This window comes from Chionomys nivalis, chromosome 6 (assembly GCF_950005125.1).
Source record: "Chionomys nivalis chromosome 6, mChiNiv1.1, whole genome shotgun sequence".
Lineage (NCBI taxonomy): Eukaryota > Metazoa > Chordata > Mammalia > Rodentia > Cricetidae > Chionomys > Chionomys nivalis.
The window spans coordinates 34328673-34348125 of NC_080091.1; the positions used below are offsets into that span (position 1 = coordinate 34328673).

The following is a 19453-nucleotide window of genomic DNA, read 5'->3' on the forward strand; positions in this document are numbered from 1 at the left end:
CATACGGTGAGACTGCCTCAGGGACCAAGTCCTTGAGTACTGAGCACCAGACATGCACGCATCCACTTCATGTGAGCACCACAGACATGCATGCATCACGTCATGTGAGCACCACAGATATGCACGCATCATGTCATGTGAGCACCACAGACATGCACTCATCCACATCACGTGAGCACCACAGACATGCACACATCCACATCATGTGAGCACCACAGACATGCACACATCCACATCATGTGAGCACCACAGACATGCACACATCCACATCATGTGAGCACCACAGATATGCATGCATCCACACGTCATGTATGAGAGCCTTGTGTTCACTGGGGAAAATGGGAGAATATTCATTTTAGAATGGCCGGTGCCACCTGGAATCTGATAAACATGCGCACAGGTCAGTGTATAATCCCAGTTCATCAGGTATCGCTCTGGAGCGTTTCTCCCTCCCACCTCCCTTGCTCTTCCCTGTCCGTTCCCACCTGGCTCCCACCATGCTGGCAGACACAGCCTATAGCAGATACCCATTCACTGGGTACAGTGCTTTATTTTTAACATCAAAGGTCCTAGGCCTGGCCGGGCGGTGGTGGCGCACGCCTTTAATCCCAGCACTCGGGAGGCAGAGGCAGGCGGATCTCTGTGAGTTTGAGGCCAGCCTGGTCTACAAGAGCTAGTTCCAGGACAGGCTCCAAAACCACAGAGAAACCCTGTCTCGGAAAAAAAAAAAAAAGTCCTAGGCCTTGCCAGCCATCTTAAGGGCTCAAAAAGATGTTTTAGTTGTTATCCATGATTTAGATCTCTAGAAGCTTCTCTATACATATGGAAAGTCTCTGTATGGAATCATTGCAAGAAACCCCAAGCGAGGAGCATCTATGAAAGCGCTCAGGCTCTGCAATCTGACTGGTAAAAAAGGAGAAGCAAAGCGAGGTGGTAGGAGGAGAGAATGGGAGGGACTTGAAGACACATTCAGTTCCTGGGACTAAGAACCAGGGACACGTGATATCGCCTCCTTCCCAAAGTGGGAAGGCACAAGCCTGCCAGGAGGAATGAGAAGCCTCATGCATGGCTTTCCAAGGCCTGGACGGCTCCAGATAGTCTTAACCAACTATGGCCTTGCCTGGGTGGATAGCATAAGACAGAATCTAGGATGTCAGCCCCTCCCCCGCCCATACCCCTGACAGTGGCTCTGATCCCGCGAGGTCCCATCAAAGCATAGGAGAAGTCCTGAGGTCACAGCAAAGCTCTGGTTCCATGCAGAAACTACCAAATTAAGACCAACCAATTTGCAGGTCCAGGAAGAAACCAGGAGTTGGGAAGCAGATGCTGCTGCTGAGTTCAGAGCCCTAAGGGGCCCAACCTCCGCTAGAGCCGATCTTAAAAACAACCTACCAAAGTGGTCCAACTCAGAGAGACAGGCAAGCCCAGTGCCACCAACTCCTGGTATGGGGAAGGCAAAACAGGTTTAATCTAGTTTTTTTTTAACCCAAACTGTTGCATTTCAAGTCCAAAATGGGGGCTGGAAAGATGACTCAGCAGTTAAGAGTCATGGGTTGTGGGGGACAAGTGCACGTGTCCACTCAGGAGGAGCGAGGGCAAACCAAGAACAGACACCTAACCACTTCTGTAGGAGGAGGGGGCAGGAGCCTCTTGCAACGCATCTGAAGGGTTTTCACTGTGGAACTGGACTTTGCAAGTATTTTGTATATATAGAAAAAAATGGGACAATGAACTAGTGATGTCTAAAAATCCAAGCCACAATGAAATAACCTAACTGTTACTATATGAGAAAGATGGTCACCCAGGAACAAATCATTTCAAAGCACGTGAAAATACTACTTCACTATCTAGCTGGTAACCTTGGCCAAAAACAAAACTAAGCACTAGGAAGTGATAAGGGGAACTCAGTGGTCTTGTTCTTGACAATTGACAATGATGTTCTGAACCTGCTACACAGAGAAGAAAGAAACAAACAGAATTACTGCCTCTCTTCATTCAATTCATGCTGTTGCAATGACATACTAAAGACTGAGTAGTTTACAAAGAACTGAAATTTATTTCTTACAGGTCTTCAACCAGCTGAGAGACCCATGTTCCACAAGGGTCTGCATGCTCCCAGGGTGGAAAGTAGGACAAGAGAGTACGTGGGACACAGAAGGCAAGAGGGGACCAAATTTGCTTTGTAATAACCTGCTCCTGTGAGAACCAGCACAAAACAGCACTAAGCCTTTGTGGTCTAATCACATAAAGGCCCAGCTTCCTCTTTTGATGAATAAGACATTGAGTTCCCAACATATGAACCTTGGGGATATGTTCAAACTCATTAGAATATTCACAAATATATAAATGAAGAGAGGAGGATAAAATGAATTAGAAATATTAATATAGCTCCCCTTCTCCACCCCCCCCCAGACAAAAACATGGCGCTGCAGAGAACGGCACATTAGCTCTCTTATCTTGGGGGCTGTGTGTCACCCTTCAATGGCACTATCTTCCATGTGTTTGCACTCAGTCACTCTTAGGTTAAAATCCAGGAGGACAATCAAGATCTGTGTCCACCTCACTGACATGCTGATTTGAACAAACCAGATGCGAAATAGCCCAACCCAGACACGGTGCTGGGAACGACATGGCCGTCACCAGTCTGGCTGGGTTAGATAATGGAATGATGTTGGCCCTGGTTGGACAGGCTCAAGTGGCCAAGCTGTGCACTGTCTGTGAAGCTGCGTAACATCTAGAGAGCAAACAAGATGGCCACGGTCAGCCCTACACTATGGGTGCGCGGGGCTCACACCGTTCCCTCTAGCCTGAAGCACATGTCAATGTCTCCACAAGGTTTCAAACGTTAGGATCCTGAGGTATGACGCCATGCCCATTCGTACAGCATCCTGTAATCTAGAAAAAAAATGTGCAGCCCATAGTTGGGATTCGGCAGTCATTTTCTGAAGAACACATTGTTAGATTAGAAACCTTTGCTTCCCCACGTCCCCACTGATGGACTGAGGGGTGAAAACCTCTCCACCTGGGCATGGCAGCCATACCTTCCCCACTGATTCCTTTACTTCTCACTGTCATTGGCACCCACTTCCCAGTCAGCTCCCGAACTCAAATCACAGCTCAGCAATCTCTCCGTGATGTCCAGTCTCCTAATGCCCACACTCTCCTTCCAGGCGGCACTTGGAGGCTTCATCTACACACCAATCATACCCTGCAGCCACCTTATTCCACAAATGCCAGCCTTGCACAGAAGACTCAGAATTTCTTCCCTGAGCTGTAAGGACCAGCACTTGGTCCTCTTCACTTTGTCTCTCTACCACAGCCCTGTCTGTACTCAACAATACATGGACCATGCCAGTTTTCTCTAAGAACACAACTGGAGTGATGGCTCTAGCCATCTCTTTTAGTTTGGCCCTCCGTGGTATACTCAGGCTTTAAATGGCTCACAGAACCAGCATGTAGGAGTAGGAAGGAATGTGAAGCTCCTTCTGCTGCCCCCTTCACATTTTATAAGAAGGGAAACTGAGGCATGACAAGTGAAGGTGATCGGACCGAATGCCTGTGGCCATATGGTGAGGCCTGCCTCTGAGCTGAAGCTTCTGAAAGGTCGCATGGAGTGAAAGGCCAGGAAGGGCACAGGACAATGGACAGCAGTGAGCAGACTCCTGATGTCCCTTGACCCTAAGAGACATAATTCTGGTTAGTCTAGGCTGCATGAGTCCTTCTGGAAATACCCAGAGTAGGCACAAAAATGGAAAAGAGTAACTTCAATAGCACAGACTATAGTAACATCAACTCATAGCAACTAAAAGTTAAACAAAATGGCCATATCGTATACCAGAGCCATGAACCTTTGCCACCTGCAAGAAGATTCCTCAACTTGGTACAAGTGTCTTATTTTGCCCTAAAGCAAAGTAAATGAATGTAAGTGGCCCTAACTCAAACTCTGGTATCAATCAACACACTCACCTCTGGCACAAAACTCTCAGAAGAAGGGAAGGGATATTCATTTTGACTCAAAGGTCCAGTGTGTACCAGCTCTGCTGTTTGTGAACCAGTGAAGCAAAGTATCATGGTAGAGAAGGCAGGGAGTGCCACATTGGCCACTTGTCATGCCAAAAAGCAGGAAAAGACCCCGAAAGGGACCCAAGACATGATCAAGTCTTTAAGGGCAGGTTCACAGTGGCCTACTTCTCGGAGATAACTTCCCAGCAAACTGCCAAAACAGCACTGACAGTTGGAAGTCAAGCCTTCCATGCACGAGCCTTTAGAACAGCAGTTCTCAACCTGTGGGTCATGAACCCTATAAGGGTGGAACCATTCACGGGGGTCACCTAAGGCCACCAGAAAACACGGATGTTTACATTACAATTCATAACAGTGACAAAATTATAGTTAAGATGTAGCAATAGAAAAAGAGTATGACTGGGCGTCGCCACAAGATGAGGAACTGCATTAAGAGATTACAGCATTAGGAAGGGTGAGAACCACTGCTTTAGAAGAACAGTTCATATTGGATCCGTAAGAGCATTTATTAAAGTATTGTCTAAATATTTCTCTGGAATCCCTGTGGATTAGAAAGTTTCCAAGCACATCTATGTTTGGGGATAACTCTGACTACAACAAGCCGTCAGCAGACCCAGCAGCCCCCAAGCACGGCTCAGACCTGGGAGGTGGGGTCCTGGGAGATGTATAACCTCGCTATGCTGTGCAACTAACGATGGTATGAGCCAGTCGGTATCTATCAATGCAGCCACTACCTCAACTCTGAATCCATCTTCTAGCCAGTGCGGGTAGCTGGCAACCTACCACACCGTGATAGGCTCCTCCTGGGGACAAAGGGCTCCTGGAAGGATTCAGACTGAACTGTACCAATGGGCTCAAAATGAGCAGCAGGCGGCCCAGGTGATAAGAGGCCATGCTTAGCTTGGTTCTCTCTGCAGATGGTAGACTGTGATCTCACCGTGCCACACCCTAACCTACAGGTTCCAGTCAAAGGCGTGGTGTGCACATCCAACTAGCTCTTGTTCCCGTTAGGAAAACTAACACTCAGAGAAGAGTCCTAGCCTGTCCACGGCGGGTATAGAGGAACAGTGGACAGCAAGACACATTTTTCCATCATGTCAAAGAGATGTGGCCAGGTCCTTACGGAAAGGACCAGTGCACATCCAGCAGTATTCAGTAACTGGGGGAAAGGGAAAAAAACAATTGCTCTCCTCTGGGAGCATCAGCTGTGACTAATAAACCATCAGCTAACATGGAGATGAAGGCAAACATGCACCATGTTTGTGTAACTTCCAGCAGGGACCTTCAGAAAGAGAAGGAAGGTGTTGGGGCTGCAGGTGTGGGCAATTTTCCAAGCCTGCACCGCACAGAGGCCACCCTGCGTCGCAGTGTCAGGGACTCAGAATCAAGGTAAGCGCCTGTGAGAAAGCCCACTGGCTTCTCCAAAAGAGCTCACACAGGATCAGAGCAACCATCCCCTTAAGATCACAGGGCACTCACAGGGAACGGACAGGGAGGGACAATTTGTACAGCAGGGAGGCCATTTCAACTTGAGCTTTCCAGCAGCTACTTCAACGGGGGAAAGGATCAAAATTGAACTTGTTAGCCAAAACCTACAACATAAGAGAGAAACTACACTGAGTGGGAATAATATGCCAGACACTGCAGAAAAAAGCAAACGCCATTAAAAATGAAGTAGCAACAGAAAAAGCATCACGATTGTTTTAGAGAAACCATCACTGACTGCAGGATCACCTTCCGAGAACCTCATTGGGTAGAACTGAAGCCACAGAGGAAGAGTATTTGAAATCGGTGACCTGACTACTTCATCGTCTCTAAATTCGGTGTAACTGTTAAAGCCAAAGATTCTACACCAAGGAGAAATACATCACCCAGAAAAAGAGCTCTTCAGAAACACAGGAACTGAGGGACATAGCCCCAGCAGCCCACTAACATGCTAAAGGAGAGCCCATAGGCAGGAAAACACAACACAGAGAAATGTTGACCACACGAGCACACAGCCACAGAAATGATAACTATGTGAGTAAACAGCACGACTTGGTGGTATTTACAACTCGTGAAGAGAATTCAGTGCACAGATAAAATATTAACAACATAAAATGGAGCTGATTCTATACAAGCTAAAGTATGTATGTATGCATGTATGTATGTATGCATGTATATATGTATATACATACATGCAATTGTTGCCATGAATTTTGCTTTTCATGCCACATTCACGGCAACAATTTCATGAGGACTGTAGGGCACCCCATAACTGTGCCATCCTCAGCCCGACAGCCTGTAAATCACAAGTCACGTGATGGGAAGCTGTTAACCAAGTAAATATTCTAATTAAGCCCTAAAGTAATGATGAAAAAAGTGGCTAAAACAAACACAGTAAAATGGAGTCATCAAACATATTCAGTCCACTTGTAATAAGGTCGGGAAACGGGGAACAAAGTACAAACGAGGGAAACGGAAGCAGCGAGGGCCAACCTTTGGCGCAAACCCAGTGAGAGTGCAGCCTGGACATCCAGCTCAAGCAGGGATTACTACTCAGACAAAAAAAAAAGTTAAACCAAATTTAAAAAATAGTCTAAAAAGAGCCAAAGGTGTAGGTGAAAGTTTCTTTCCCACCAGCAGCTTCCAAATAAACACACTGAGGTTTATATAAATTACCGATGCCCGCCAATAGCTCAAGCCTATTATTAGCTAACTCTTACTTTTAAATTAACTCATATTTCTCATCTACCCTCTGCCACGTGGCTCATGGCTTGTCACCTCAGATTTTACACATCCTGCTTCCCCTGCTGAAATCTCCCTCAGACTCCCCTTCCTCCTCCCAGCATTCTCAGTTCGGCTCTCCTGCCTGTGTTTATCCTGTCCAGCTATCGGCCAGTCAACTTCTTTATTAAATCAATCACAGCAACATATATTCACACAGTGTAAAGGAACAGTTCACACACACAAAAAAATGGAAATTTAAAAGTATTTTGAACTGAATAAAAATAAATACACAACAGGCCAGGCATGGTGGCATACACTTTTAATCCCAGTACTCAGGAGGTAGAGTGTGGAGGGTCTCTGTGAGTCTGAGCTCTAGGACTACATAGAGAGACCCTGGCCCAATAAACAAACAAACAAAATACCAGAGTATTTGGGATGATGCTAAAATAGCGTTCCAGAGGCAATTTATAGTATGAAAGTTGATACTAAAGTCCCCAAAGTTACAAAATAATGGTCCAAATTACACCTTAAAATGTCACAAGAAGTAAATTCTACCCAAAATAAGAAGAAACACGATAGTTACGCCTAGAAGAAAATTAATGAAAATAAGAGATCAATAAAATTGAAAGCACACCCTTTAAGAAAATCAACAAAATTGTTCAACCAGAATGATTAGGAAGGAGGGGGTTGGGGGAAAGGTGGGAAGGGAACAGGAGAGTGAGAGGAAGGGATGAGGGAGGGAGGGAGGGAGGGAGGGAGGGAGGGAGGGAGGGAGGGAAATATACAATTTACCAAAATCAGGAATAAAAGTGGTGGGGGCTGCAAAGGTGGCCACTGGGGAAGGATGTGGAAGTGTGACAAAAACCTTACTCAGCAACTGTTAACACCTGGAATGATTCCTTAAAATAAATACAAATCATTAAAGTCATTTGAGAAACATACCCTAATCGACCCTTCTGAATTTGCAAATTTCCTATCCTACTACATATTGAGAAAGAAAGGCACCAACTTTACACAGTCATCTCGAGAGCTGGACAGGAGGAAGCATTAACAAACTCAGCCTTGAGATCACACTTGATAGCATGGAGAGATGGAAGAAGAAACATCACAGATGAAGATCTTAACACAGATGGGGAAAGTTCTAGAGAGATGTCGGCAAATCAAAGCCAAAACCACACAAGGAAGAGAATATCACAAGTGTACGGAGGCCCCAGAAATACACAGGTTTTCTTTTCCTTTAGATTTATTTATTTATTGTGTATACAACATTCTGCCTCCATGTATGTCTGCATGCCAGAGGAGGGCGCCAGATCTCATTACAGATGGTTGTGAGCCACCATGTGGTTGCTGGGAATTGAACTCAGGACCTCTGGAAAAGCAGCCTGTGCTCTTAACCACTGAGTCATCTCTCCAGCTCCCACACAGGTGTTTTTACAGGCTAACATAAGGCATGCATTCCTCATGCAGTGACGGACACAGGAAACCAGGACCATCCCTACAGCTGCATAAAGGGAAAAACCGACAAAACACAACTGGCATTTCAGATTTAAAAAAAATAAATCAGAGAAAACTTGGAATAAAGGGAAACTGTTCAGTTCAACTCCACAGAAACCCCACTGCTAATATGATTTTTTTTTTTTTTTTTTTTGGTTTTTCGAGACAGGGTTTCTCTGTAGCTACGGAGCCTGGCCTGGAACTAGCTCTTGTAGACCTTAATGACGGAAGAATGCAGAGTGCCGCCCTGGAAATCGAGAAGAAGCCAAGAACGTTGCTCTTGCACTTTCTTCTGACATTACACCAGAGGTTCTAGCCAGTCAAATGAAGCAGGAAAATAAAAAATCAAAGGTCTCCTGATGGAAAACAAACAAAGCTAAGATGCATTCATGTACAAACGTGACCACTGATGTGAGAAGTCCAGTGGAAATTCCACTTTCAGAACAATAAACCAATATAAAAACTTAATTTACATTCTGCTGTTCATAAAAAACAACTGTAAGCTAATACTTAAAAATCAACATGAATTACGCTATCAAAAGTAGGATCTACTTAGAGACATATCTGAGGAAACAAATGAAACACACAAAAAGGAAAAAGATTTAAAACATTTGTATGTTGTGAAAAAAAATCACACATTTCTAAAGGAAAATTAAACACGTTCTATCAATGCAGAGATGAACTATGTTCATGAATCAGAAGTTTCTACATCTGTAGGTGTTGGTTCTCACCGGATTCAAAGTATACTTGTAACAGGCAGCCTTTGTGGTAAAACCAGAGAAATGATTCTCAGTGTATATTAGAAAGTACAGCGCCTAAAGTCACCTGCGTCACGTGAGAAAGAACTTCCCAGTTTGTTAGACCACAGCACCTGAGCACAGACCACCATGAAGCTATAGAACCAACGGGCAGTCCAGGTGTCAAGGCAGACACACGGAGCAGTGGAACAGAACAGAATGTCCAGAAAGACCCCTGCCCAGCTCTATATGGAAAGTGCAGTCCCTAAAAATTTGATATGGTAAATGTTGAGGGCCTGCAGGCAAAATAAAAGGCTTTGATCTGTACCTCTCCTCATATATAAAAATTAACTCAAAATGTATTGTAAACATTATCAGGGTATCTGTAGGCCCTCACTGAGGCAAACAGTTTTATTAGATTTGCTTCCCTACTGGACAGTGCAGGCTTGGCTTAGGCAGCTGGCAAGCAAAGCAAGGGATAAGATTAGCTGCCCTTCTCTGTCACGTGTTTCTCCAAAAACAACATCTTCGTAAAGTTACTAAAAACGTATGCACATGAAGAATGTGTGAGAACACAATGGATTTGCTGGGCTCCTGAGGGTGGTTGTTTTCAAGTGTTGACACAGGCCTCAGAAAATAAAGAATATATACGTTGCTCTCTGTGCCGCAGTCCGAGCCTTAGGAAGCAAGTGTTAGGAACACGTGCTCACCTCGGCGGAGGGGAGGGGGGGCAATCACAGCTGGTGAGGAGCACACTGGGTGAGCCTCTGCAGAGTGCAGCCTGATTTAATCATCGTGGCCGTGAGATAGCAACTAATTGACAGTTCTCTAAAACAGACCCAGCTAGCGAATGGGCATGTTCTGCAGCCAGCATTATCTGGTTATGAATTAAAGAAGTTGATGGGATTAAAGAAAGATGAGCTAGTATCTGGGGAGAGAACACCCTAATTTTTTTCACACTGAACATCCATATATTTGTGCCGCTCTGACAGATGGCCTCGCTTGTGCAGGGTTCCCTGGCCAGGGTGGTGATTATTATTATGATCTTCACTGCATGGCAACCCTGGGCTAGGCACCAGCCTAGAGGTTTTAGAGTTTATATTACCGGAGTTTTGTTATGGAGTTTTTTTGCTACAGTAATCCCTTGGAATAGTCAGAGCTAGCCTCATTTCTTTCAGCAAAAGACCAAAACTCAGAGCGAGTTCAGTGTGTAGTGAGCTATGTATATGTATCTGTGTGTATACCTATACATATATATATGTATATCCCTCAGAAATATCAATGATATCACCTTAATTAGACAATAAAAAGATGAATCTCCATAGATATGATTTAGTTAAAGATCTGAAATAAGAAACCCGTCCACTGCGGAGTGGTACACGAGGGAGCGGAGGAGGGGGGAGGAGAAGGAAAGGCCACTTGAGGCAGAAGGAGACTTGGGAGACCTGGCAGGAGCCAGCAGAGGGTGTGTGAGGCAGAGGATAGCCTCTCTGGAGTGCCTGCAGGAAGAACAGCTCTGCCAACAGTACTGATTCTGACTGCAGGCTCCAAACATGTAAGAACAAATTCCTGTTGTTTCAAGCTTCCAGAAATTCACGGGACGTTGCCAGCATGGCCTTAAGAAGCCAGCACGATGACAGACATTGGGCAAGGACAGTGCAGATGCAACACAACAATGCAATCCCATAAAAGACACAAGCTGATTTAAGACTACTTAAAATGTTCTGTTCTTAAAAGAATACTATTCGAAGGAGCAAAATATACAAGGGGAAAAACCTGAAAGGCATGCGTCTGAAGAAGGGCCTGTTTGTGGACCATTATGAACTCTTAGGCGGGGCACAATGGCATGTACCTGTGATCTCAGCGCTCAGGGTTAAGAGGGGGTGATGTGAGTTTAAGGCCAGCTCAGACAATACAGTGCAACCCCAACCAAAACAATTAAAAATAAAATAGATGTAGTCTCAAAACCACAGTTTTGAGATCAACCCAATTTATAAAGAAGAATGGTCAAAAAAAATGGATACTTCTCCAAAGATGGCACATGGATGTCCAACAAGCCATTAAAAGGTGTGCATGGCTTGTTACTAGGGAGACCACACAACCATTTAAAAGCCCAGCCACCGCAGAAGAGAAAGATGCAGAGAAACTGGTACCACACACTATGGTTGGGGACACGAGACGGCAACAGGCAATCTGGAAAGTACTGGGTTCATTTCTTAAAACATTAAATGTAAATTCAGCAAATTCTGTCATCTGCCCACTCCTACACAAGAAAACGGCAAGCACTCACCGGCACGAAGTCTTAGACACAAATGCTCTCGGCAGCTTTATTTGGAATAAGCTAGCCCAGAAATAACCCAGATGCCTGTCGGGCTGTGAAGAGACAACAAGCTTTGATTCAGCCGGACAATGGGATGCTTCTAGGCAATGAGAAGGATTAGGAGTATTTTCTCTGAAGGGCCCTCCATGCCACTAGAAGAGCGAGAAACGAGAAGCTGAGAACAGAACAGAGCAAGCCTTGTTCTGGAGAAGGCACAGCCAAGAGAAAGCTGCTGCAGGAAGGTGTGGAGTGTAGCCAGCACCCAGAAGCAAACACAGCCTGACACCTGGCACTCTTTATTGTGACATCAGTCATGGGCAGGCACTTAGGAGCCAGAGCCACACTTTGGTCCCTGTTTGTTCAGAGAGTCAGGCAGAGGAAGATACGCATTGTTTAAACCTTTCCTTTGTTCACAAAGACTTCAACAAGAGACAGACTTTTCTCAACAAACATCTTCCTCCAAAATACCCAAATTCAGCTCACAAGGTACTATGCCTTCCTTGGGGGGCTGTGGGAGGGGCTCTCATACCTTCGTGTCCCAGTAGGGCGTGGCAGGGCTATCCCATGAGCATGCAAGATGGGCAGCAAGACCAGAAACTGTGCTGGGCCCCTGAGACTGTGGGACCAGGAGGGGCGCACGAAACCAGAGTCTTGGGGCAGTCAAGGTGAGTCTCAACTGGGTAGGAGGAAGATTCAGGGGGTCAAGGTAGGGGGTAGGAGAACACCCCCAGGCCCAGCATTCTGCATGTAAGCATGTCCTTTAGCAAGTCGTTCACTCAGATGCTGGCCACAAAATCCAGTTTGTAAAATGAAGATTTCCAGGTATTTGGGGTGCTCATGACCGGTTCTGGATCAGGACCTGGAAGCTACAAACCCCTCTTGGGAGGAGAATTGACAGAAATGACTAGAGCTTTCCTTCCAAGGACTACCACACCCTCTGGCAAGACTGAGCAATTGCAGAAGGGCTACCTGAGGTTGGGAGCATACCCCCATCCACATGACATCCATGTCGCCCACAAAGGCCAGTCAGAGGTGCGCTTCTTCCCAGACACATCTGTGAGCCACATTGCCACTGACTTTCTCTCCAGGTGCTCACCAGGCCAAGTTCCCAAGATCTCACAGTCATAGTGGAAAGAAGGGGTAAACAGCTCTTAGTGGCTGTCACAACTGGGAAGCAGAGCCCTCAGTAAACGCAAACGCAGGCATGCTGGTTCTCATCAGTGCTGGTCTGCTCCCTGCTTGCTCAGCAGCTCTAGAGGAGGCTACTGCAGCCGTGGATAATAACCCAGGTTTTTCTGACTCTCCTCATAAACAGGCACCCTCAGAGGTCTACCGCTCTCAGAGGCCAGGCCAAGTGAGTCCAGAGGCCACTGAAGCAGACATCTTGGTGTGGCATTGTCTCACTTGATAAATTCATGTGGCCTCTGCTGTGTGCCAGACTCCTTGGTCATAACCGGGACCTCAGAGCTGATTTGGAAACGAGTGTGGCTTGCCTATAGATAACCCATCTTAGAGGAAAACAGCCACACAAAGCAACAGGATGAACTGGTGGCCATCTATACCTCTACTCCACAGATAGCTCAAAGGTCAGAGGCCAAGTAAGCAAGCCCTCACTCACAGGAACCGCCTTTGGAGCTTTGAAGCTTTGGGTACCAATTCTGTCCTAGGAAACGGGCTTTGAAACCACAAGGCCTCGCGGGGAACTGGCTTCATCATAAGCATCTTCTTAACACAGAATAGTTACCCGCCCCGCCTGTCACAGGGTATAACTGGGCCACCATTTCCTACTCACATTGTCAAGAGCAACCAAATCCAAAGTCCATGCTCTTAAAGTTCTACCTTGATTTTGAGCATCTGTATCCAAGGTGATACATCTGGTCTCTGCCTACCACTGTGAGTCCTTGTAGGAGACCACACAAGTTCTGGGAAGTCCCTAAGTGAGGGAACAGACATCTGGAGCTGACTGAAAGTGGGTTCTCTGGGGGATGATGCTGGCCTCAGGACTTCCTGGATGAACTGCATAATGGGCATGGGGGACCCATCCCTCCCCCCACACACCAACTTTTAGGCGACCCAAGCTCAGGGCACAAGAAAGGAAGAAAAGGGGGCCCTGGTAGGGTCAACTTTGATCCTCTGATCAGAAGCCTCCAAAGAATGAGCTCCCTAATAAAGAACAGAAGTCAGGGACAGACCTAGGAACATCGCTGGCTACGTCTGTGACAGCTCCGGGCTGCAGTCTCCTCAGAGCGACCCCACGCCTTGTCAAAACGTGCTTTCTGACCCAGACGCAGAAGGGCTTCAGACCTGCCCTAGCCTCAGTGAGCTGCATGCTGTCGCTGTCCATGCCACCTGCTCTCCTCTCCCCACAACAGCCCTCCATCATGTGGGGCCAGAAATCCTTTACACCACAGCAAGATCCAGGGACTCACCTCAGAGTGTCAGAGAAGCTCACACAAGGACAGGCAGAGCCTCACTCAGAGGGACAAGACCCGGGGACAAGACAAGGCTGCAGAGACCTCACAGACAGGCAGCCCAGTGTCCAACAAAAACAGCAGGCGGAGGACAAGCCTTTCCCAGTTAGGGGTCCTACAGCACCCTGACTAGGACATCCTATGGTACCCCTGGAGGGGCTTTCCCAGAAGATGTTTAGATAGACAGCAACTTCACCATCCAGTTCTGAGATGTTCACCCCAGCAACATTCCATGGGACCTCATCAAGGGGGAATGGGGATAGTTTTATGTCAGCTTGACACAAGCTAAAGTCATCTGAGAGGAGGGATGCTCAGTTGAGAAAATGCCTCCATAAGATGGGGCTATAGGCAAGTCTGTAGGACATTTTTTTAATTAGTGATTAATGGGGGAGGGCCCAGCCCACTGTGATGGGGCCATCCCTGGACTGGTAGTTCAGTGTTCTAAAAGAAAGCAGACTGAGCAAGGCATAGGGGCAAGTCAGTAAGAAGCACCCCTCCATGTCCTCAGCATCAATTCCTGCCTCTAGGTTCCTGACTTGCTTGAGTTCCTGCCCTGACTTCCCCAGCTTGCTTTAGGTTCTGGTGTTCACTACAACAATGGCGTCCATAACTAAGAGAAGGGAGTACTGTCTAAAATCCTTGCTGCCACCCTTCCCACCTTAATCTCCTCGCTGCCCAGCTTAGGGCTACTCCCACCTGCAGTCAAACATTAAACTTGCTGTCTGATGTCTGCCAATGACCTAACCCGTGCCCATTGAGTCTCCTTACCCAGCCTGCACTGCACCCAACTCTGTCAAGTCTCACCAGCCCTAGCTGCCCAACTCACTTCACTAAGAAACCCTTCCTTGCCGCCTTCACCGAGGAAATGGCTGCCCATGCCCCTCGGTTTCCCAGCACCCATGCCCCACCCGGGCCAAGGCTGGGAAAAAGAGCTGTGACTCCACACCACAAACCCCTGTACCACCTTGAAGGGTAAAGATAGTTAGGATGTAAGACAGGCAGTAGCACCCCAATAAATTACATGCTCAAGTGTTCCCACCTCTGCCTTCTGCTCCCTCCCTCCCTCCCACTGTCAGTGGTTCCCACTCTTCCTCAGGTACAGCTGGTGAGCTGTGGAAGTTGCCCCCGCCTACACAGGCTGGGAGCCAGAATCAGTGTAGATCTACAAGACAGGTGAGCTACGGGGATTTCAGCCTACGTGGTAAAGTTCCACAAGTGCAAAGAACTCCTAAGACCATACACTAGGCTCTCACACAGAGACGTGGAGCCTAAGGACAGAGTGCCACCCTTCAGCAAGGCTCACCTACCACAAGTGCCAAATGTTAAGAATTCCAGCAAGGAAGCCAGGTGAGCATCCCCAACATTCCTAGCATCCGCGGGGGCTGGGGAGGGGGAGTCTGCAGTAGAATCACTAGGAGCAGGGGTTTCAGCAGGGACTGGGGGAAGAGGTAGCAGGCATTTTCCAGCTCAGAAGGAGGGCAACCCCAGAGCAAGGCCAGCCCCAGAAGAGGCACAGGTAGAGAGGGGGCTGTGATTCCCAGGTGCACAGTGCCAGGCTGGCCTGGGCCAAGTGCAGCCTGCAGGACACGGTTCCATCTGAAGGCCCCTTGGAAGGAGCCAGTGGAACTTGTGAAGTGCAGGTGCCAAACTTAGGCCTAATGTGGAACCATTGATCAGTGAGGCCCCTATACTGCAGACACGGAGGCTGGCGGGGCAGAGCACCACTCCAGAAGCACTCTGGCTTAATCAAGAGAACAAAAGCAAACATTGTGCTTACCGTGGCTAACTCGTCGAACTTGCCGAAGAGTTCGTTGAGCAGTTTCACCAGCTCCTGGGCCGTGCACTGGGATGCCAGACCTGTGAACCCCACGATGTCCGCAAACAGGATGCTACAAGAGGAAGGGGATCCAGGTCACCTCTTCTTGGTCACTTAGGAAATCATGAGCTAAAAGTTGCATACCCTTGCTTACTCCTCAAAGCTGACTTGCAGACTTCCTTGTACATGGAAGTCTTTATCCTGCCAGGCCCCATGTAGGCCCATATTTCTGTAGGGCACAAAAGCCATAGGCCCGATCTGAGGTGGTCATGTAGCTCTGCAGACAAGCTGTCTCTGCCTAGCAATAGCCAGGATGTGCTGCTCTTTCTCTTTTATTATAAATGTAGATCTCCTGAGGAGAGGTGTTGGCTGAAGCTGGTGACTTAAGGGTCAGGAAGCTTGGTGCTTCCTTTCTTTGTAATTTGGAGGATATCTAATAGAGATGTTAATTCAGGCCTACGAGACAGCTATCATACAGGTAGAATGCAGACGTGACTAAAGGCCTGGTTACCTGGGAGACAGCCTAATGTATTCTCCCGCTCAATTTATGTGATGATATATAAGCTGTTTGGAGAATAAACGAAGGACATCTTTGGGAGATCGTCAGGAGACAAGACCTTGAGATGCCCTTCCATGATGACCGTGTAAGCTGTGTCTGATTATTCCTTGCGACTCCGTTCCAGTCCAGTTAGGGAAAAGAATTATCTGTGTTGGAGTGACACAGCCTCCAACAGTCCCAAATAAACAGACAGAGGCTTAAATTAGCCATAAACTGTTTAGCCTATTGCTCAGGCTTATTTCTAACTAGCTCTTACAACTTAAATCAACCCATAATTCTTATCTATGTTCAGCCATGTGGCTTGGTACCTTTTGTAAGTAAGGCATTCTCATCTTGCTTCCTCTTTGTCTGGCTGCCAACTGTGTCTTTCCTCTTCCCAGAATTCTAGTCTGGCTGCCCCCCTATACTTCCTGACTGGTTACTGGCCAATCAATGTTTTATTAAACCAATATGAATGACAAACCTTTATAGTGTACAAGAGCATTATCCCACAGCACTTCTTTCTCTTATAGGCAAGAGGACCTAGGCTTAGGACAGCTGCAAGGCACACCTCTTGGTCACAGAGGGATTAGCTGCTGGGCCACTTGAGCTTGCCATCCCTCATGCTGACCCCTCACCCCACATAGGGAGCTCTTACTAGCTTCCCAATAGACCAGCTCCCTTCCCAGAGAGCTCACCATGGGCATCTACACTGGGGCCAGGAGAAGGAAGTAGAGTGTCTAGCTTTTAAGAAAGGAATGGTCCATTCCCACCAACAATCTTCTTCTCCTTCTGCTACGTGGATGCATGTGCCCATCAGAGTGTCAGAACCAAAGCCCTAAATCATTGTGTAGAGCAGCGGTTCTTAACCTGTGAGTTGTGACTCCTTTGTGTGTGGAGGGGGGTTTCAAATAACCCTTTCACAGGGCTCACCTAAGACCATCAGAAATATGGATGTTTACATTACGATTCATAACAGTAGCAAAGAAAATAACTTTATGGTCGGGGGTCACCATACATGAGAAAGGATAAATATTAAGGCATTTGGAAAGTTGAGAACCACTGGTGTTGAAGGTTCATAGCCGCACATGACACCCCCCCAAGTATTAGGTGTCTATTAATTGCAGAACTGGGGTCAGTCTCTAGAACATGGCGCCTGCTCGAACTTTCTACAGAAGATAAGATTCTAAAAGGCATTTCCTATTATTTTCTCTTTCAAAACAAAAACATATTCTGCAAACATATGAGAGATGAAAAATCATATACTGTTTGTCTTTAAACATTGTTTAGCTTTAAGTTCTGTCTTTAAATATGCTGCTCAAATATTCAGAGCTTTCCCGTAATTTCAGGAAGTGAGATGCTCCAACCCCTCTGTGGGAGCTACAAATGTCAGGCAAAAAGAAATAAGCGCTCTTGTGGACAACAGAGGGTGTCGCCAAAGATAAGCCAGGCTGGACAGTACCGGAGGGGAGCAGGGGTTAGCGCCGAGCTCTGGCAGAACGGCCCCACTCCACCAGCTACAACAAGGAGACTATCTGCCCTTCCTCGTGCCCACTTCTCATCTGCGATGTGGAAATGAGCATGTGCATGTCCATAACCGTGTACAATATTTTTATCACTTCTGCTTTTAAATTTTTTCATACAGTGTATTTTAATCGCTTTCTTTCCCCTCTCCAAGTTCCTCCCCCAACCCATCTACCTAACTTCATGTCCCTTCTCTCTCTTTAAAAAACAAAAAAACGCAAAAACCAAAAATAAAACCAAACCAAATTTAAAAAAATAAAATTCAAGCATGAATGCATACACACATAGAGAGAGAAACCAAACCAAAAAACAAAACAAAACAAAACATGGCGTCTATTTTGTGTTGGCCAACTACTTCCGAGCATGAGGCTGGGTGCTCCACTGATCTTCCCTCTTCCAGCATCTTTCAGAGTTTATGTGCACTTCCCCTCCCCCTGCTGGGATTTTGTGTGGCTTGAGGCTGTGCAGGTCTTTCTGTGGTGTCACAGTCGGAGTTCAAACAGCTGTTTCCTCCTGATCACCCATTCACACTCAGCTGAAGTGTTATTTCCTTGCCGGCTGCTCACTAAGGGCTAGCTATGCTGGACAGGTGCTTGGGTTGGACCATAAACAGGAGATTCCAATAAATATCTCTGCCCTCAGTATTCTTTCTGTCCCCAGGGGAAGGGGACATTTGAAATCTGTCAAGGCATTTCATTTATCTGTGATGGAAAGAGACAAGGGGACGGTTGAGGGGCCTAGACTTCCAGCTATGAGCGGACCAGCTTTGCCTGGCAAGAAGCGCACAGGGCGCTAAGGAGCCACGGAGCGAATGGGGCTCCTGCGGAGGGGCCAGTGCTGCTGCTCCCGTGTCCTGGAGGACGCAGAATTCCTCCCTTTTTACTCCAGCCTTCGAATGTACCTTCCTGCTGGCTTCTGGCCCTCATCTCCATAAACCGGGCATCATCTCACTCAAGATCACTTCTCTCTCCTGTTGCTTTCAGATTCTGCCTGCATCTCTGGCTGTCATCACTTTGACTAGGATATGCCTTGGTGTGTGGGTCTCTAAGTTTATTCACTTTAAAACACATCAAGCTTCTGGGATAAATAGATTAATATGGCAGGGGGTGTTGTTTTAAGGAATATTTTTATTGTTTTTTCAAAGGTCCTGTCATCTTCCCTTGTCTAGGGAATCTCAACACGTGTGTGTTGATAAGCTTGATAGCACCTCACAGCGTTCTGAAACCCTTCCTGTTTCTCCATTTTCCCCATCCTCCTGCTGCATGGCAACGCTCCTGGCTCTGCCATTAAGTTCTCTTATTCTCCCGCTGCCTGCTCAAGTCAGCAACTGAACCCCTCCAGAAAATTTTCACCTCACTTGTATGTCTTAAATTTAGAAGTTCTATTTGATTTGGTTATTTTTAAAAAGTCTGCACTGTTGGTATCCTCTGTTTGGTGAGGAAACATCACCATGGCTTCCTTTAATTGCACAGACAGTTTGAACACATTTAAAATCGCTGACTTCAAATGTTCGTCTAAGAATCCCAATGTCTAGGCTTCCTTGGGGACAGTTTCTGCTGACTGCTTGTTTTGCTCATGTATGAGCCATGCATACTTTTTGCAGCATATCCAATATATTTCAGAGCACAAGACAGCAACTCTAGAAATGAGTCTTGCCCATCCCCATCTGAGGGTTCCGGTCACGACAGGTTTGGACGTTCTTTGCAAACTAATTCTGCATAGGCTTGGTCTTCTGAAATTCCATCTGTGCCTAGACCTTTGCACAGGACCCCCATGTTCATTCAGTGCCCAGCTGTCCCTTTCATTATTTCCAGTCACCTT

The 19453-nt window shown here is 46.8% G+C and overlaps 1 protein-coding gene across 1 annotated transcript in view; it reads right to left on the reverse strand.

Moving 5' to 3' along the window:
• Positions 1-19453, reverse strand: part of Adcy1 (adenylate cyclase 1) — a 114157-nt gene that overhangs the window by 57481 nt on the left and 37223 nt on the right. The window contains exon 4 of the mRNA XM_057771389.1: positions 15532-15643. Within this exon, the coding sequence (XP_057627372.1) occupies positions 15532-15643 (112 nt within the window). The remainder of the gene's footprint in view (positions 1-15531; positions 15644-19453) is intronic.